At 33.4% G+C, this 21,657-nt stretch overlaps 1 protein-coding gene and 2 long non-coding RNA genes across 8 annotated transcripts; 1 reads left to right on the top strand and 2 right to left on the bottom strand.

Annotated features, from left to right (window-relative positions):
• Nucleotides 1–1,162: 1,162 nt before the first annotated feature.
• Nucleotides 1,163–3,601, top strand: LOC113315021. Of its 5 annotated transcripts, none has more exons than XR_003342672.1 (6): nucleotides 1,163–1,223; nucleotides 1,305–1,523; nucleotides 1,720–1,968; nucleotides 2,447–2,558; nucleotides 2,681–2,994; nucleotides 3,092–3,601. It is a non-coding gene; the product is annotated as an uncharacterized LOC113315021 (long non-coding RNA). The 5 variants fall into 5 exon arrangements; XR_003342674.1 differs by lacking the exon at nucleotides 1,163–1,223 and having other exon boundaries at nucleotides 1,230–1,523; nucleotides 2,681–2,736; nucleotides 2,897–2,994; XR_003342673.1 differs by lacking the exon at nucleotides 1,163–1,223 and having other exon boundaries at nucleotides 1,230–1,523; nucleotides 1,728–1,968.
• A 1,597-nt stretch (nucleotides 3,602–5,198) lies between these two features.
• On the bottom strand, nucleotides 5,199–8,614 carry LOC113317036. Of its 2 annotated transcripts, none has more exons than XR_003343198.1 (8): nucleotides 8,250–8,614; nucleotides 7,957–8,155; nucleotides 7,329–7,448; nucleotides 6,843–6,979; nucleotides 6,634–6,723; nucleotides 6,422–6,499; nucleotides 5,957–6,039; nucleotides 5,199–5,500 (listed from the first exon to the last, which is right to left on the bottom strand). It is a non-coding gene; the product is annotated as an uncharacterized LOC113317036 (long non-coding RNA). The 2 variants fall into 2 exon arrangements; XR_003343199.1 differs by having other exon boundaries at nucleotides 6,634–6,698.
• Nucleotides 8,615–18,811: 10,197 nt separating this feature from the next.
• On the bottom strand, nucleotides 18,812–21,015 carry LOC113315582. The gene is made up of 3 exons (XM_026563844.1): nucleotides 20,982–21,015; nucleotides 20,604–20,826; nucleotides 18,812–20,498 (listed from the first exon to the last, which is right to left on the bottom strand). The coding sequence occupies exons 1-3, from the start codon at nucleotides 21,013–21,015 to the stop codon at nucleotides 18,812–18,814; spliced, it is 1,944 nt and encodes a 647-aa protein (XP_026419629.1).
• Between the last annotated feature and the right edge of the window lie 642 nt (nucleotides 21,016–21,657).

Raw genomic sequence — 21,657 nt, 5'->3', positions numbered from 1 at the left:
GGCAGAGCATCTTGGACTTGTTTTTGTTGTTGTCTTCTTGTTTGCTGTTGAATCCATTAAAACACTTAAGCACCAAAATATTTTAATTGACTTAGCAGCAAACAAGAAACAACAACAAAACCAAGTCCAAGCATTGGTACTAGTGTTTGAGATTAAAAGGATGAAAGAGTAGTAAAGGAGGAGGAAATGGAAATATAGGTTTGGGGTAAAAGGGATGAATGAGTTGCAGAGCATGAGGAGGAAGAGGAAGAATTTCTTCTTTGTGAGTTGCGGAGCATCAAATGATTCATCAGTAGATTGTAACTATCCTTTGGTCCCTATGAAATAGCAGAAACAGGTTATTGTAACTAATCTTAAACAACTATAGATGGGCAGCTAGGTGGATTAATTCATCTTGTTACCTACCTCCTTCTAGTCGAGACCATGCGTTCGAATTTGGGCAGAAGCTTTTTTATTTATTTTTTGAAAGTCAGTTAATGACTGTTGGGCTGGAGAAGAAAAAGGCCCTCAACAGAGCTGGCCAGTGTTGTCGCAGTTACAGCTCATTTCATGTATACCCATACCCAGTAATAAATAGAACTGGCGTGTCTATAAACGCACACTATGGACACGCATACTAGTGTGTCTAATAAAACCAACTTTTTAACCACGCATATAAACCAGCGTGTCTATAAAACGCATATAAACCAGTGTGTCTATAAAACGCATACTAGCGTGTCCAATAAACCGAACTTTTTAGCCACGCAATACAACCGGCGTGGCTATAAAACACCCACTATGGACACGCATACTAGCGTGTCTAATAAAACCAACTTTATAGCCACGCAAATTAACCGGCGTGTCTGCAAATCGTACACTATGGACACGCATACTGGCGTGTCTAATAAAACTAACATTTTAAACACGCCTCAAGTGGCATGACTATTTTTATGGACACGCCACAACTGGTTAACGTGGCCATAGACTGGTCTATAAACACGCCCAATCAAAAATTAAAAGTTAACGTGACTAAACGGTTGATATTTGGACACGCTACTAACCCTGGTGTGGATGAAAGCACTTATATTAACACGCCCATAGAACATGGCGTGTCTACAGGGTAGAAGTATACTCTATAGACACACCAAAACCAAAACGGCGTGACAGGGAAATTTATATCTGGCGTGGCTAAAGGCCATTTTTGTACTGGTGCCTGCCATACTTTTCTGTTGCAAAAACACATGGTTATGAACTGTCAATTTATCTATTTTAATCTTCAAATGTTGTTAATTAGAGTTTTGATGTTTTTTGTGTTTGTGTTGCAGGGATTCGTCGATTGAAGGAAAGCTTGGGTTGTTAATTAGGATTTTAATGCTTTTTGGGTTTGTGTGGGAGGGATTCGTCAATTAAAGGAAATCTTGGGATTTTGATACAGTGGGTTGCAAACAGATTCAATTTAGGGTTTCATCGATTGAAATAAAGCTTGGGTATTTCAAATACGATTTCAAAATGATATATAATCAAATACGATTCATAGTTTGTTGGTAAACCCTAAACCTAATTTCTTTTCTCCATGTTCTCTTTTTTTTGTGTGATTACGTCTGTATTTATCTTAATCAATGAACCATAAATCTTTTCTGTATTTTTGTTCTAATTGTGTTTTATTATTTATCTTAATCAATGAACCCTAAAGCTTTTCTGTATTTTTGTTCTAATTGGTAAACCCTAATTGCGTCGAAGTACGGCAGCGAAGATGGAGAATTGGTAAACCCGCGTCGATTGAAGCTGTGTCTCTGGTGGTTATTTGCCGCCATTGGAGACGTTTCAGTAGATGGTTACAATGGATTTGATGTTGGTTCTTGGAATGGAAGGAGAAGATCTGATGCCGCGAATGGGTTTTCACCTGGAATTGAATTCCAATGAGTCGAGTACGAGTTTGAGATGGGACTTCGACTCTCGATAAACCATAAAATCCTATTCCGTATGTTGGTAAACCCAGATCCCTACTAATTCCTACGATTTTTCAATTATTTTTTATTTTTTTGTTTTATACTGCAGGTGATAAAGATTCATGAAAATTAGATATCCATATAGGGAAAAAATTGGATTCAAGCACTCAGGCCTTTAAACAGTTTATCTCTATGAAAACTCATGAGTTTGTTTGCATCGAATAATATACTGGGATTATAAATAGGCTCTCAATAACATTATTGTTACAGGTTAAGTTGCATATATGTAAAGGTCATATGATGCATGAATACAACTATAGAAAGCCATATAAGTACATAGAAATGTCATATTTTGGTCGCTAATTAGAACTGTTAGAAACTTTCCATGGTGATAAAATGGAAGGTATAGTATTGTTTCTGACTTTCTTGGAAGTTTTTCTGACCATCTTTGAGCAGTAGGGAACAATGTATACCATGCTCCCTTTAATCTTCTCTGAAATTAAAGGTTCATATCTCAGGTTGTCTGCCCTTCTATAATCGAATGTGCCTTTCTTTTACTTGATATATTGACGAGGATGGAGTGAGAGAAATAGCCTGAGTTAACTATAAAGGAGAGGTGCTCCTTTTCAGGTATTGATTCTTAGTGCATTGTTTCTTAGATGCTAATTCAGATCAAATCAATTTATATGGTATCTGCAAAACTGCCAAAGTAGAATCCCGTAGCATAAACTTCTAATCATTTCCTGTTACAGATGATCCATTGATAATCAACCCATTTGCAGCATAATAGTGAGGCTTTTATACAGTGGTAAGAACCATTATGATACTCCATGAGAGTTTGTTAAATGTATTTAGAAAAACTGTATTCTTTGTTTGGAAATGTGTACTTAAATTACAATGAACTCCATAATTAGAACTGCATTACAAGTTTAAACAATGCCAGTAAGGATCTTGGCCTAATGATATAGATTAATAAAGAATCAACTCAGCAGCAAGTGAAGCTGCTTGCAACAAGCATATCCAGTGCTCTAAGAAAAAGATTGATCTTGGATTTAAAATCAGAACGGTGAGTATTACGGGTCTAATTTGCATATACAAATAATTGGTCTTACCTCTTAGAGTTACTTCTTTTTTTATTCCACTGATGGGCAATGATTTTACAGGGCATAATGGTTCATGCTACCTACTATGGAATCGGAAATGATAATTTGGGGAACAAGGATGGAGCTGATGTTGAAGACAATGATATTGGAATAGGAAACACCTCTACAGTTTATAAGATCGGTGGTAGTGGCTACAATGAGGTAGAATCAACGCATCTGAAGTTTATGTGAATGGTGTTAAGTGGAGAACTCCATTATTGGGTAAATGAATGATGAAAATGGTGGTAATGATTTAACTTAAATTACAGATGATGTTCATGCTGCGGAAGTAATTTTGGAAAGGCTGAGAGAGGTGTGGATTCCACTATAGCTAAGAATGTATTGATGACATCAACATTGATGTTGTAAGTTGTTTGTTATTGTTGTAAGTTGTTTGTTTTGAAAACTGAAAAGAAACTCAATGTTTGGTAGATGCCTGCCCTGTCCTGAAATTCTTTTGGATAATACTTGATAAGTAATAATTCATATATGAAATGTTACCTAGCTTGGGTGGAAACCATTTTGATTTCACCCGGTGTTACTATTCTTTTCAAAAAAAATTTAGATGTTAGTGCTTCGAGTTCTTAAACCATATTTGTTTGTAGTCTGTGCTTCTTCAATGCATGTATTAACAAGAGTGGGGGAGTAATTTGATGATTTGTTGATTAACTTTTGATCTCAAATTAAGGTTTGTTTATTTGGTTTCAAAATGATTTGGCAGAACATAAAAAAGGTGGCTTATAGGATATTTTCTATGGATGTATTAAAAGGTTCGATCTCAAGGGAGAGTTTATAGAATCATCTTTCAGCCCTTCGCAGTGAATTCAATAAAAGCCTATCAAACCAAATCAAAAATGCATCACGATGGGACATGACGAAGCGGAGCCACACCAAATAAAAAATATATCGGAATGTGAGTGTGGCGAAGCTGAGACGCATCATTAAAAATCCCAAAAGACATGGCGAGGCGGAGCCGAGCCACGCGAAATCAAAAATGCACAACGGGGTCGGGGGAAGCCACACTACACAAAACCAAGAATATGGTTTGAAAAAAAAATGATAGTGGATGGTTTTAGAGTTCGCCCGGTGCGTAGCACGGGCACAAAATCTAGTTCTCCTTAAATTTTATCGGCCGAAATTTTTAATGGTGGGCCAGAATCAACCAGAAGCTCTGGTTAACCACAACGCTCGAAAAAACTATGTTTTTATATAGAGATTAGAGCCTCTATTTATGGGGCTAGACACAAGGGCATCCCAGTAATAAACGAGATTTATCCTAAATATTCTTAACATATTACACGTTTATAACACTCCTCCTGATGACATTGTGTCTAAGATAATTGCCTCGTTAAAACCTTGTCAGGAAACTCCAAAGGGAAAAAACCTGATCGAAGGAGAAAGAGTACAATTGTGAGTAAACCTAGAACGGAGATGGACATGCATATGTTGCCTCATTAAAACCTTGACAAGGAAAACCCAGTGGGACAAAACCTCGACGAAGGAAAAAGAGTACAACGTGATAGTCCAGTAAAGTACATTTTACTATGATGCTCCCACATTTTACTATGATGCTCCCCATGATAAATACTTCAGTTAAATCTTGGCTTGCAAATCTTCATGTCGACACTTTCCCAATTTCGACGAACGAATTAATCTTCATGTCGACACTTTCCCAATTTCGATAAACGAATTTCTTGAATGCTAGAGATAGTAAGGTTTTTATGAGAAATTTGTCAGTTGATGAAGTCTTCTTTAATGTTAGTTTCCTAATAGTAGTGTTCTCGAGTCTTCATGCTTCTTTCAAATACACTAGTTATTGCACCTGTGCTTTGCACGGGCCTAGATATCTTGTAAAATAGATAATTAAAATCGCAAAAATGCTAAAATTGATAATGTTATTTAATTTTAAATATTCAAAACTAACATCAAAAGAATAATGAAATCAACTAAAAATAATTAAATCTAAAAACAATCAAATCCGAAAATAGAATTATTATTTCCCTTATGCCTCATTCAGATAGAATGACCATCACTTTGTTTTCTCTTTTTTCTAGGGGTATTGGGAATAATCTCCCCATCGGAATCAGATAGTATGACTAATTATTTTCTTGAAGCATAAAAACGATAATATTAAAAGTAGTTTCATTTTTTATAGATTAGGCATTGTTATTCAAAAGGAAGTTGGGACCCAACTTGTTGCTAAGTTACCAACCAAAAACTTTGTATAATCTTTTTGAAAAAAGATTAATTAATTAAAAATAATAAAGTCTAACACGATAAGAATTCATTGTAATCCTAAAATTGGTATTGTGATAATTGATTATTTTTTCATGTTGGTTGCCATCTGTGTGAGTCGAACCCACATCCTCGGGGCAGAATGTCACGCACTCTACCAATCGAGCCAAGACGCCAATGATGGTAATGAGAACCCTGTGATAAATGACATATTAGAATTATGAGACAGTTTTCTGATGTTTTTTTTTTTTTTGCTAAGTCCAATAACAGTTTTCTGATGCAATTTATCAAAACTCAGTGTAACCAAACTGGCTAATCACTATTGTAATGGGAAAATATGGTGCTACAACTATAGCCTTGAAACATAAGAATGTGAATGTGCACCCAAATCCCCAAATTTTGCAGACAAAGATTCCATAATTATCAAAGTTAGGTAGCAATGCAAATGCTATATCTGATACTGTTTTGTGCTCTTCACTCTTTCGTCATAGATGTTTTATTCTATGAGCTCCAAAGATTTTTAACCATTCCCAAATATTCAGTAACACAGACTTTACCTAACTAAAGATATATAGATTAAGTCAAACTAAACACCTTTTATCAATAAAAATGTACATGCATAAGAGCCGGAAATGGTTTGACAGTGCTTACCAAATCCAGGTACCTGATGATCCTTAACAAACCCAAAGTTCTTGTATGTATAGCCGACAAAGTTGATGTACTTTTATGAGCATCTGCAAGCAATCAAAACAGGACTACCAGCATGTCAAAGTTCCCTCTGACTCACTTTCTGCAACTCACACTCTAAATAGCAAATCAAGAATCGTTTTTAAAGTACAACCATCGTTCACCAATAGTATCAAGATCGAAATAACATAGGTCGTGAACTTAATTCAAAGGTATCCTAACATAAAAATAGAAAATGAAGTGAAAGATGGTTCATGAATGTTACATGAACTATTCTCATATGGTTCCATATGATTTGAGGAATATACATACTACGACATGCTCAAGTCTCATATGATTAGTGATTCTAGAAATATTGTTAAATTGAACTCAATAAATTAGTTGGCAAGGTGCTAACTTGAATAAATACCAAAGTGAAGCTAAGTAAACCTTGTTTAGAAATTTTCGCGCATATTCCAACAACTTTGAAGTTCTGCCTCTGACTGGCCTATGCTTTTGTGAAATTAACTGAAAAAACGGAGTACATGATATTATTCCTTGATTAGCTTTTATAAACATTTACTTATGTAACAAAATTAATCGGCAAATACAGCCAAGAAATTTGAAATTTTATAGGATAAATAATAGAAGATCAACAGTACCTGCAAAAGCTAATGTAATAAACTTGGACATGCATATATCTTTGCTTTTGAAGGGTCCAGCTTCTCTACATCAATAGTAGCATTTCCGTGCTACAAAAATTTAGTCATTGATAGTCTTTGCAACTTAGATTAAAAGTACTCAAAAATGTACAATACGTTATCGTACGATATGCATTCAACTGCAAGTTTTATTTCATTTTTTCTCTTACCATGATAACACCCATTATCTCCAGCTAACCATAGGGATAGAAGCTACAGTTGGCTTGTAGATGATTCTGCTACACTTAATCCAGCAATCACAAAAACATCCTTGGTAACATGTCTCCGAGCATAATTAAAGTATGATCTGGAGCCACGGAACTCACAGTCATTTAACATACATTCCGATAATAATCGAACTCAAACATGATTTGTTCTTACCAGGTTCAATAATTACGGCATGCTTATCTTTCTATCTAAGGAATGCTTCAGCATTCTCCTCTATTATGAATTTAATGCATGTACTTGCCAGAATGAAGAGTCCCAAACTTACAAAACCATAACAATGTAATGTAATTAATACATTTGCTTGAGCATTCGTGGCGACAAATGGCACCCATTTGCTAGACTAAGAAGCAAATTCCAATGCAATTATTTGACCCATTCAATCAGTAATAACATGAAAAGAATTGGCCAAAAGTATGAATTCAACTTACATAAATTGGCAATTCAGGGTTTAGCTACCACTGTGAGTTCATTCTTGAATTCAAAATTATTTTTGAACCGAGATTTGTGATAGATTTTCCTGGTTATTTCTTGCACATATCAAGTGTACCCTGCAAACATCAAAAACATGAATGTTCTACTTACCGAAGCTTTAGCATGGTTATTTCGCAAATATCATGTATATTGATTTATCTTTTCGCAAATTGGATTCTCCCAATAAATTTATAGAATTACAAAATTAGTGATTTTGTGCACTGACCTGCAACGTATATGTAAATAACCCTATTTTCTCCACTTCAATGTATATGATTAGAGAAGGATTTCATAATTATAAATCACAATAAAATTGCACAACAGTAGAATTTTAGGTTTATATAAAACATGTAAATAACCTTATTTTCTCCACTTCAATGTATATGATTAGGGAAGGATTTCATAATTATAAATCACAATAAAATTGCACCAGCAGTAGAATTTTAGGTTTATATAAAACAACAGTATGTTTGTTGCTGCAGGGCTATCAAAGCAAGAGTTAGGTCACACATATATTCCATGAAACAGATATCATAGTAAGATGATAGTTACCATCTGGAATGGGAAATTGTAGAGGTTTCGTACCTTTCATCCTCTTACTTCGTAAAAATTCTTCTCTTTTATTCTTATCGGTATCAATTATATTATCATCTACTGTTCTTTCTTCGTCTGCATGCGCTGCTACTATTTATTTGTTTTAATCGTGCAATAATACACCCACAACAGAGAAAACGATCAATATCAAAATCGATGCTACCATATTTTTTTTAATCGTGCAATAAACCTACAACACAGACAACGATCAATATCAAAATCGGCATGATTGAAATTGAGATAGAAAAAAAAAAAGAAAAAAAAAATATTGAATGTAGACTTACAGAACGAACCACCGAAGATCAGAGATGGAATTGTAGAAAAGAACTGAGAGAAGAGAGGCAGAAGAAACACGATGAAGAGAGAAGACGATTTTTTCCCTTTTTTTTTATTTTACAAAATTGATTCTGGAAAAAACTTAACAAACGCGTCTGGGGTGGAAGATACGGAGGACCGGTGGTACATAAAACAAAATTTTCCCATTGGTTTACAATTTTAAGGTGGGGCCACAAGTTTTAAGAAGAGAGCTTGATTCAGCTTTTAACCACAACAGAGGAAAATTGAAATCATATCTAACAAATATTTTTTTTATTTTACGATTTTTTATTCCGGAAAAAACCACAGCATATGAAAGTCACAGAAGACGATTTTTTCCCTTTTTTTTATTTTACGAAATTGATTCTGGAAAAAACTTAACAAACGCGTCTGGGATGGAAGATACGGAGGACCGGTGGTACGGAAAAACAAAATTTTCCTACTGGTTTAAAATTCTAAGGAGAGGCCAAAAGCTCTAAAAAAAGAGCTTGATTCAGTTTTTAATCACAACAGAGGAAAATAATCTGAAATCATATTATTAATTAAGTACTTGTGTCTTGGATTGTTGATTTCTTGGAGATGATTTGCAGAAATAGTTGATGTGGTTTCTTCAACAAAGTGCCAAGATATGAGTACCTTATCATACGTGAACAAAACTCGTATTTGATAGAAGGAAATCCAAATTCTTAGGAGATGATTAAGTTGATTTGGTTCAATCAAATGTGGGCATCCACTAAACAACCAAAATTTGTACAACTCCCCCTTGGATGATCGTCATGTTGAATTAAATTTCCTCACTAAAACCTTGCTAATAAAATCCAATAAGAAAAAAATTGGACGAAGGAAAAAAAACACAAATATCAACATTTTAAAAGAAAATTAAACGCCAACAAGATGTTGCATCGCTAAAACCTTGTCAGGAAAACCACAAGGGACAAAACCTGAAGCGAAGTTAAAAGAGTACAACTTTTGACGTAAATATGGATGCTAATTAATTCAACTATATGAGTGTTTATACAAACAAGCACCAAAATCATAACTATGGTCTATATTATATATACAAGTTTTAAGCAAGCATAATATTTTAACTGCAGATTTAAGAAATATAATATTTATGCTGCTAAAGCATGGATTTTTGTGTTTTTAAGGACTCCTCAAGAGACCTATAACGTTCAAGTCATCAACTAATTAATCCGGATTTTTGGTTTTGTACTACATTTCTATAAACACATAAAGGATTGTTAAACCTGACATAGTCGAGTCAAGTGGCTGCGTGAATGTAATTTGAATCCTCCAAGGATCACAAATATGAAAATGTTCTCCGACCATATACGAGTCCTTCAAGGACTACCATGCCAATTATATAAGGAGAGCAACTATTGAACCAATCCTAGGGTCTAATAAAAAATAAAACCCTCAAATCGTTTTTAGAACAAATATATTTCTCGTATAACGACGCAATACGACTAAACCAACCTGTAATTAATAGGCTTGGCATTTTTAACGTGTTAAGTTTTGGATCCAAAATTGCATCAATCGAGAAATTAAGCCAACATAATTTGGATTATATGCCAACCAATCACATATGTCGATATTCCTCTGCAGGGTGGTTCAAAAACACCATCATTTATTTTTAGTAGCTACTGTAAATGAATATTCGACCATAGTTAGCTTTTCACGATCCCACAAAATTTTCCATTGTATGCATATCTTGAAAAAATTCAATCAACTAGAACCAGCGTCGCGGGCATTATAATCTCCCCATCTTCCAGTGAGGAGATATGAACTATGAGAATGTGGATCTTGTTTTGATAGAATCTATTGAAGTACTATCTGTAGCTTATTATAAAACTAGGATACGACCTGTGCCGTAACGACACGGGGCTATGGGTTTTCTTGGTGTTGGTTATATTTTTTTCATGGGAGAATACCATGAGCTGAGCGTGTGAAATTTGGGGGAATGATAATCTTTCTTAAACTGAATTCGAAGCTTTGATCGATATTATTAACATTAGCGGGAGCGGTTTCTTATTAAATGGTGATTAGGATGTCCATATGTTGATGTACATTGATATATATACAACAAAGAGTAATTTTTTTGGTCGTTAAGATATCCAATGTAAGCGTGTACACTGGAACTCCACCCAGTTTCATTTATGGTAATTGATATAACCATTCATTCACAGTTGTTGCAAATAATACCAACAAACTTGAAAACCTAAAGTCCCAAGAGGGAACTCGTAGAAATTCATGGTTTGATAAAATTAACTTGTCGACTGCATTCCAAATTAAAAATGCAGTTCAATCATCATTTAAATAGATTGCAATTTTGTGCTAAAAAAATCAGTACATTTATTTTTGAAATTCAAAAAGTCGAATCTGAGCCGGGAACTCTTCTTTCATATCCTTAAAAAGTGTTATATCTGCATTAATTTTTGGAACCGCTAATTGTTTCCAAAAATGAATATTAATTGTATGCTCGTATCAATGTATAATTGGCATGTAGATTTTCAATCCACATTTTAGGAATATAAATAAGGGTCCAGATTAATTCACATATTGATTTTACCTAAGACAATGAGTTAGATTTTTAATGAGAATTTATTTGGGAGTTATACCTCTCATTTAATGTCAAACCATTACTTTTATTTTAAATTAAATGTCCATTAACTTAACTCTTAATTTAATCTTCATTTAATGTGATTTTTAATGAGAATTTATTTGGGAGTTATACCTCTCATTTAATGTCAAATCGTTACTTTTATTTTAAATTAAATGTCCATTAACTTAACTCTTAATTTAATCTTCATTTAATGTCAAACCGTTACTTTTTTGCGTGACTATGTATAAATAATTTAAGATGACCTTCTAAGATAATAACAAATACTCACTTTGCAAACCATCAAAAGGTTATAAATATGAAGAGATGTAATTTCAAGGTTTATATGATACAAAGAATTATAAAATTAATAAATATAATCAAGAAAATTCAATCCATTTGATACAAACATGTGCAGTACTATCCAACTAAGAGTATAAAAAGTTAAGAAATGTTACTTACCTACCAAAGTTAAGGGCATAACAATGAAACCGTTGTTTTCTTCGTCATTTATTTTCACTCCATGTAAATCCTATGATTTTGGCCCGAAGAAATCAAAGTCTAATTGGACAATTCCCTATCCAGAGAAAAACAAAAAATTTGTGTAAAAAAAAGTAGAAACTAAATGGTACGGTATTAAAAAAAAACTAACATAAGAATGAAAATGAATAGATAGCAATCATATTTGATCAATATCTTTTAATTGCAAAAGAAAAAGAAAAAACAAAATTGAGATAACAAAATACAATATTAATGAAAAGAATCAAAGAGAAATTAAACTGATCAACTGGTATGGTATTATAAAAAGCCTAACATAAGAATGAAAATGAATATATAACAATCATATTTGATCAATATCTTTTGACTGCAAATAAAAAAACAAAATTGGGATAACAAAAAAATTGATCAAATAACATATTTGATTAGTATCTTTTGACTGCATAAATGACATATATAAAAATTTGGCATGAGGCACCATGAATCCATTGATGTTAAACAAAAAATTAAAGAGAAAAACTAACAACAACTATCTCAATCAATCAAAACAATAGTGAATCATACCTTGAGAATAGAGTTGTGCAAAGGAACTTGATTATAAAAGGGATTAAATTAAGAGTTTAGTTAACGAGAGGATTTAATGGGAGGAATAAAAGTAACGGTTTGACATTAAATGAGAGGAATAACTCCCAAATAAATGCACATTAAAAATCTAATTCATTGTCTTAGGTAAAAACAATATGTGAATTAATTTGTAGCTCAATTTAGACCATTCTTTATATGCCAGAAATGTAACTGAATAACTTAGATATGTGTCTCAATCTGGACCGTCCTTTATGTGTCCAAACTGTACATCTCCGTTGAAATAGATATTTGATCAGTACCTTTTGACTGCATAAATGACATAAAAATTGCGTGAGGCATCATCAATCCATTGATGTTAAACAAAAAATTAAAGAGAAAAGCTAACAACAATGATCCAACTAAGAGTATGAACAGTTAAGAAATGTTATTTACCGACCCAAGATAAGGACATAACAATGACACAGTCGTTTTCTTCGTCATTTATTTTTACTCCTTGTAAATCCTATGATTTTGGCCTGAAGAAGTCAAAGTCTAATTGGACAATTCCCTGCCCGGAAAAAAAATTGTGTACAAAAATAGAAATTAAATTGTATGGTATTAAAAAAAAAATTAACATAAGAATGAAAACGAATAGATAGCAATCATATTTGATCAGTATCTTTTGACTGCAAATGAAAAACAAAATTGGGATAAAAAATATTGATGAAAAGAATCAAAGAGAAACTAAACTGACCAAATACAATATTTGATCAGTATCTTTTGACTGCATAAACAACATAAAACTTAGGCGTAAGACACCGTGAATTCATTGATGTTGAACAAAAAATTAAAAACAAAAGCTAACAACAATTATCTTAAGGAAAATGTTAACCTTTGCATCCATGCAGACGCTAACAGCTCATTAATTGAGTTACTTTTGCATTGAAAGTGTAAATTCTAGTGAAAACAAAAGGTTAAATATTAATTATTAATTTTTTTAGTAAACACCACTGTATTTCCATTAATGCCCTTATGTAGAGTCATGGAAGATGAAACGTCATTCTTTTTCGCTCACGTTTCTCTATCTTTCCCCTCTCATGAACTCAACAAAGACAAAGAACTGATGGCAGAAAACCAACCCGAATGCTAAAACTAATTTGTGATATTTAAGAGAAGTTTAACAGTTTATGGTCACACTATTCGGGGTTTTTCTAGATCTTTTTTATTCTATTTTGCAAATTTTATTTTGCATTGTTTGATCTTAACAACAAAAGTTACTTTCATCAATCACTTGATTGATTTTTTTTCTCTTTAATTAAGTTTGTTTATGGATTGTCCAATACAGATCGTTTACCTTTTTTTATTTCTTTTTAAACTAATCGCCAACACAACTTTTTTGATCAACCAAAATCCGTTTTATCGACTTTCGATCTGGAAGAAAAATAGAGAGGAAGACGAAAAGATCTAAAAAGATCATGAAACAAAAAAAGGAACATTAGGGACACAAAGAAAGAAGAAGAGATACATTAGGGCAATAAGGGACATTTGGTTTTTCATTGATACACGAGTCTAATAATGATTATATCACAAAATATAATAGCAATTAATACCCCCTTATCCTCTTCATGGGTGCATAGGTTAACAGGACCCTTATCTTAATCAACCAAAACAAATCATACCTTGTGAATCATACCATGAGAAACTAAACAGATCAAATACAATTGGCACCATGAATTCATTGATGTTAAACAAAAAATTAAAGAGAAAATCTAATAACAATTATCTTAATCAACCAAATTAATAGTGAATCATACCTTGGGAATAGAGTTGTGCAAAGGATGAACCTTTGGGAAAGGAATTTGATTATAAAAAGGATTAAATTAAAAGTTAAGCTAATGAGAGGAGTTAATGGGATGAATAAAAGTAACTCCCAAACAAATGGACAATTCCCTTCTTTATATGCCTAAATGGGAGGAATAACTCCCAAATAAATGGCATTAAATTAATGGGCAATCAATTTAAATTTATCATCTTAGGTAAAATTAATATTATGTGAATTAATCTGGACCCTTCTATATATGTCTAAAATATGATTGAAAATCTTAAAGATGTAGCTCAATCTGTACCATTATTTATATGTCAGAAATGTAACTGAATAACTTAAATAGGTACCTCAATCTGGACGTTCTGTATGTGTCCAAACTGTAAATCTCTGTCCAAATAGAAAAACACCATTGTCCCTTATAATATAGATGTTATTTTTTGCTATATGTGACTGGATCTGTCTTTCAAAAGGCAAAAGCTTATATAAAAGCAAAATGAGACATTTCACACCAATTAATAATGACAGCCATTTTTTCAATTCTGATCATGTTGGGAGAGAAACTGATATAACTTTTAAGTTAATTAACACAAGCTTCGGACAGTGTATGCTCTCCCCCTTATCATGGTGGAATTTCCTTTTTATCTCATATACGAAAACTTCAAGTTTCGTAAAGTATTATCCGATTAATTCGAGATATATACTCTTTACGAAATATGTCTTTTGACATAAAAAAAAATGTAGTCTTATTTACCATCAACCATGGATTACCTTTGGAACACAAACAAAAATAAAATGATGTGTCAAAAACCAAAAGCATTGAAGATATGCAAACAAATCTATGATAACTTCGTGACCTCAAGGGCCGACGAGAACTAAATTAAATTAAGATCAATATAGTCACTACAAGGACTAAAAACATTGGCTAACAAGTCGGGTGCACACCCATTGATCTTTCATGTCCTACCGTATCTCAACATCAAGTTGAACGGTCCCAATTTGGGAGATTAGTATTAGGAAGAAAAAATAAATATTGTTTAATATCTATCCCTCAGGAATGCAGCAATCTCCCGTTTCGTTGGTGTTTGCAATTGTGAATAACATGATAACGACATCTCATCCTTCTAGGATCTATATAGAAACCAAATTCAATTAGCATATATGATTCTTCTATAAAAAAAATATGAAGATATCATTGTCGTTATCGATTTTGGAAGAAAAAAATTCATTATTGGTTGAAAAATTCACTCCTTATTGGCAAAGATTTAGAGATATGCCAATTTATTTTCTCTCATCTTATAAAAACGAGGGAGAAAATTAACAGAAAATGGTCTCTACGATTAATTAAACTCGTATCGACAAAATAAAAATATTGTCGTTTTAGTCATCGCATAGGAAACCTACTTCAAGTTGACAGATAGTTTCTTGTAAAAAAAAAATAGAAACCATAGGTAACTCACATGATCCTTATCTAAAAGACAAAGATACCAAAATCAATTGGCCGTAAGTTTTTCATCCATGCACGTGATTAATTACCGTGAAGGTAATGAAATTGTGATAATACCAATTTTTAATGATTATAGTTTCAATAGGTAGGAGATAGAAACTGTAAACCATCTTTCGATGGATTTTTTTCTTTTTCTTTCTCTATAAAATGAAAATATTAGAAAAATACACCGTATCCTCTTATTAGGAATAGCTAAAGCTAATTGATTTCAATTGCACCAGAAAATAAATACATACACCATATCTTCTTATTAGGAATAGCTAAAGCTAATTGATTTCAATTGCACCGAAAAATAATGAGAATAACCACATCTCATAATCGGTGTTGCTAAAATATGAAATCCATTGTGGTGTTTGCAGGTATACACGTACCATGCACGTATGTTTCGAAGAATGAAGTCGTACAGTGAAAGTACGTTTTGGAACTTCGTGAGTCATGACTTAAGATATGTCAGGAAAAAACTTAATAAAACAGTACTTCCTCCGTCCAAAAACTTTTAGTTTTTATGTAAAACCCGCCCAAAAACTACTGACCACCCAGAAACCACCTGTAACCGTACTCTCACATAAGAGTAGTCGCAAAACCTGTTGTCTCTTTTGGGATTACCATAAGGCCACTTTTGAACGCCACCATGTATATAGATGTCATATAGCGGTTTTAGATGGTTTTTCATTTCGTAAAGAATTCTTTTATTTTGATACGAGTCTATTTTCATCTAAGTAACACCTAACTGTGATAGTGATAAGGCGGTGACTAAATATAACCTTAGTTTTGGTTAAATACAACCTAATTTTAAAAAACCAAAAATATTTGTAACCTAATATCTTTCGAGTAATCAAAACCTATTTTCTTATTGCACACTTGTTTTCCTGGACTACTCTTCGATTGGCGTTTTGGGAATTGAGACAGTACAATTCTCATGAAATATGTTCTTCATTTTCTTGTTAAATGTTGTTGATCATGATCAATTAACGAGGTGCTATCAAAGACCTTTACAACTGTTGCATCTAAATCGGAAAAAAATGAATAGGGATCATCTTCACTTTTTCATAATCTCACTTGATTTTAATTACATGATACATGTGATCTAATCCACAGATTCCTTTTTCTCCATCATCATTGTAATTTTCATGGATATAAGTAAACTTTGCAAAAAAAAAAAATATTTATGAGACAACGGTTTGGGGCCTAGGATTTACCTTTGATTATTTATCCTTCGAATGAAAACTCTTTCAAATTTGGAGTAGTTGAAATTATTATGAGCTTACTTGGGAGAAAATCATCGGGTCGATCACAAAAAAAAAAATCGTTAAAGTATAAAAGGGAACATTTTACAAACATGAGGTGATTACAAAGTTAACAGGTTCAAGTTATTAGATTTGCTGAAGGTCTTCTTCACGCACATTACTGGTGGTTATATCTTTTTTTCCTGAATCACACATTTTATTAATTGGAAAAATTGGAGTTTAAAATATTACAACCCACACAAAGCAGGAATTAAAAAACCCATTACACAAAACAGGAAATTAAAATCCCAATAAAGAAAACAAATCAAAGCCTATTACTTTTAACAGAATCTGAAGTACTCCACATCAGGCATCTCTACTCTAATCAAGAAGTGTGGTCTTCCAATTATCAACTGCCTTTCTCCAGCTGTCAAATTTGCTCCTCTTTTGGCAACAGTATCAGCAGAGAAATTGATTTCTCTAAAGCAATGTTGAAAGATGATTGAAGATATTCTGCTTACAGCCTTCTGCCATCTCTTCTTTATAAACCATGGCACTTGCCCTTTAAGAAAACCATCAATAACTGTCTTAGAATCTGAGTTAATGACTATGTTCTGAAGGTTCCATTCACCTGCCAATTCAGTATCACAAAGCACAGCAAAATTTTCTGCAATGTAATTATAAGCAACAGCAACTCCTCCTGATAATGCACCTATAACCTGACACTCATATCCCTAACTACAACACCAAAGCCAGCTGTCCCTGGTTTACCAAAAGATGATCCATCACAACAAAACATGGTATAACTTATAGGAGGAGGGGACTAGTAACATCTTTTGATACACTGAAACTTGTTGGGTCTAATTCCCAATTTAAAGAAGGTTATTACCTGAAGATCATAAGATTGGTTCCATTTATTACCCTTCATTCTGTAACCTCCTTCAAATACCAGCTTTTTAATTCTGTTTTTGAATTGGAGTTCACTTGGCTTTATTTCCTCAAAAATTTTCTTATTTTTTTGGAACCATAATTCTTTTATCACTGAACATGCTGCAGTAATCCATGCTTCTCTGACAATGGGGCTTTTATTTTTTGCTGAGTTCCAAATGTGTTCAAATGAGCTTGGGGTTTTAGTAGAAAAAATATCACATAACCAAGACCAAATGTTTCTACTGAAAGAAAATTCCCAAAAAAGATGGCCCATACTATCTTGTTCTTTTTCACAAGTGCAACATCTGGAAACAATTTCATACCCATTTTCTAGCATGATTGTATCATCCACATAAAGACCATGTATAATTTTCCATACATTACTTGCTATACTAGGGTGAAGAAATGTCTTACATATATGAGCTGAACAATTCCATTTGGGTTCTTTGTGCCTTAATAATTCAATTGCAGAAGAGGTTGTGAACATACCAGATAATTCACCAGTCCAGATCAATAAATCTTGCCCTCCTCCTATATCTGGTAAGTTTGATGACCTGAAGCAAGGTTGAATTTCATTTGGAATGCACCATTTTCCATTTTGAATAAGATCAGCTAATTTTAGGAATTGCATATAATTTATGGCATAAGAAGTACTTCTAGCATTTTCACTAAGAGGAGCATCACCAATCCATATATCATGCCAAACATTTATTTTCTGTCCATCCCCAATACACCATCTCAAGTTGTCTTTTAATGCTTCCCAAGCCCATTTCAGACTAGGCCAAATAGATGAGAGTTTCCAATTTTCATTCCATTTTCCATTTTTGTGCAAATATTTGGCTTTAAAGAATAATGCCCATTCATCTTCTGAGTTTATAATTCTCCACATCATCTTCATCAAGAGTGCTCTGTTGATGATTTCAAGTCTTTGAATTCCTAATCCACCTTCACTATATGGAGTGCAGACTTTTTTCCAAGCAAGAATGGTATATTTCCTCACTTCTCCATCACCAGACCAAAGAAAATTCCTTATTAATTTTGTACACACTTTGATCATAGATGCTAGCCATTTATATACATCCATATTGTAAATAAGAATACTTAACAAAACTGATTTTATGAGCACCAACCTGTCTTGAAAAGAGAGGACTTTCCCCTTCCAAGCTGCAAGTTTCCTTTGAAGTAACTCTACCATAGGCCACACAGTTTAACTCCGCCAGCAGATAGAATGACTCCAAGATACTTGTCAACAAAATTACTTAGTTCTATTTGTAAAATTTCCTTTATCTGATTTTTCCTTAGCAATGAGGTGCCATCAATAAACAGTATGCTTTTCATTTTGTTGATCAACTGACCAGAGCCTTTTTGATATTCATCCAGCAGCTTCATGAGATTAGTAATACTCTTGTTTGCCCCATTGCAAAAGAGGAACACATCATCTGCAAAGATAAGTGTGTTGGGTGAATTCCTTTTCTAATAACCATTGGCTGAATCAAACCTTCTGCCACCCTCTGGTGAATGCTTCTACTAAGAATGTCTTCCATAATAACAAATAAGGTAGCAGATAATGGGTCTCCTTGCGTTAAAACCCTACCAACTGAGAAAAAACCATGAGGCCCACCATTCACCATTACAGATATTCTAGATGACTCAAATAAAACTTTTAACCAATGACACCAAGAATTGGAGAAACCATACTTGCTTAGACCCTTGAATAAAAAATCCCAACTTACAGAATCATAAGCTTGAGATATTTCAAGCTTTAAACCAACATTTCCATCCCTTCTCTTTTTCTTTATCTCATTGACCATTTCTAAAGCTAACATAATTTGTTCTTGTATGCTTCTGCCTTTGATATAAGCAACTTGTTGAGGACTGATTAGTTTAGGCAAAAGAGAGCTCAATCTTGTATTTATGATCTTTGTGAATATCTTAAAACTTACATTGCTCAATCCAATGGGCCTGAATTGATTTGGAGTTTTTGCTCCACCTGTTTTAGGCAAGAGAACCAAAAAATTTGAATTGAGCCCTTTGGGAATGAATTGTCTCCTCCAACAAAACTGCACAGCTTGAATTACATCATGATGAATAATGCTCCAGCAATCTCTGTAGAAACAACCAGAGAAGCCATCAGGTCTTGGAGAACTGTCAGGATCCATACTAAAGATAGTAGATTTTATCTCCTCTGCATCTGGTATGGCATCCAACATTTGTTGATCCTCCTCTGTGACTACATTTGGAATTACTTCCAGCAAAGAATCTACTTCCTCAGTTTGCTGATATTGAAATTTTTCTTTAAAATGGTGCACTAGAGTTTCTGCAATTATTTTCTGGTCTGAAACAAGATTGACATTGAGATCCTCCAATTCACTAATCAGACTTTTGGACTGTCTGATCTTCAAATTAGTATGAAAAAACCCAGTATTAGAAGAACCTTCTTTGATCCAATTTATTCTTTCTTTTTGCTTAAGCATAGTATTTAGTTGAACTTCTCTGCTATTGTAATCATTTTCAGCAGCTACAAGGTTATTCAGAGCATCAATGTCTTGAGGGTTTTGATCTGAGTGCGCCATAGATTTGATAACTTCTTCTCCAGCTTCTTTGATTTTAACATGAATATTACCAAACACAGACCAGTTCCATAGCTTGAGCACATTCTTTAATCTTTTGACTTTTTGTTGAAATACATAAGGTGGATCACCTACAATATCTTCATCCCAACTTTGAGATACTACTTCCATGAACTCTGGATGAGTTAACCACATTTTCTGAAACTTGAAGGGAGCATTTGAAGGTTTAGGAATAGTTGCACCCCCACCTAACAAGGGAGAATGATCAGAAGAAATCCTTACTCCCACTTTATAGCTCCAATCCTCATGCATTTGAAACCATTTATGATTATAAATAGATATGTCTAAGTTACAAAGAATTCTCTTGTTCCCATGTTGACAGTTGGACCAAGAATGCATTAAACCTGATTTAGGAGCTAGCATCAATTCACAATTATTTAAACAATCATTGAATTCTTGCATTGATCTTCTATTAGCTGCTCTGCCACCAATTTTTTTCATCCTGAGAAACAATATAATTGAAATCTCCAATTGCTAAACATGGTTTATTTAAGTCACTGATTAACTCCATTTCAGCCCATAGATATCTTCTTTGGAAAACACCTACATGTGCATGATACCAGAAACCAGAGCTCCACCAATATCCACAGTAATCAGTTGGATTGACATAGAAACAACCTTAGGTTCTGGTAATGTCTTATTCCAGAATAACCAGATATTCCCTTTTTTATTAGAAACTGAATTATGAATTATTTTATTTTCCATTCCAGGCAAATTAAGCTTACTACAGAAAGAAGCACTGCAAACTACTTTTGGTTCAGCAATAAAAACTAAAGAAGGTTTAAACTAATTTATTAAAGTCCACAACTTATTTTGAGCCATAGTTCTTCTAAGGCCCCTAAGATTCCAAAATAGAATTTTCATTGCAAAGATTGGAGGCCTTTAGTGCCTCCATTTGCATTGTTTCTTCTAAAATTTTATTTACCAGCAACTGGTTGAGATATTACCTTGGTATCCATTTTAATTTGTTTCTCCTGAGAAGCATATGCTTGCTGGACTGTTGCTGGTTTTTGAACTGATCTAGACCAGGAAGTAGAAGGAATTTGTTATTCTGAAATAGACCCATCTTTGCCATTTATATATTTGATAACACTGTGTTCTAAAGCATTGTCTTCAACTATCTGTAATATTTTTGCTGGTACAACATTTTCTTCCACCATATTTTTTCCTTGTTCTTCATCATTAACATTTTGTAAGGAACCAAACATTCCTGAAGTTACAGTAACTGGATTCTATATTTGCTGAAGAGTATTTGGTAAAATGTGAATTGAAGTAACCGGAGTTTGGCAAATGTCAAAAGGCTCACTGATACTTGTTGATGTTGAAGTGTTATTACCTTTAACTGAATTTTTTATGTTTGTAGATGTAACATTTGATAGACGCATTTATGTGTCTATTTTGTTCTCAATGTTCTGTATTGTTAGACTCGATTAAGTACTTATTGTGTTATTTTGTGTTCTTGTAGGAAATTTTAGAGAAATAAGCCCTTGCGGCGAAATGGGCTCAAAAAGCAGTGTTTTACACCCCGGAGAAATGTATCGTAGGCACCCCAGAAATGCACCGGAAGCGTCCCAGAAATGTCTCGGAGGAACCCTGAAAAA

The sequence above is a fragment of the Papaver somniferum genome, chromosome 10 (genome assembly GCF_003573695.1).
Source record: "Papaver somniferum cultivar HN1 chromosome 10, ASM357369v1, whole genome shotgun sequence".
NCBI classification, from domain to species: domain Eukaryota; kingdom Viridiplantae; phylum Streptophyta; class Magnoliopsida; order Ranunculales; family Papaveraceae; genus Papaver; species Papaver somniferum.
This window is presented reverse-complemented; position numbering and strand designations above follow the sequence as displayed.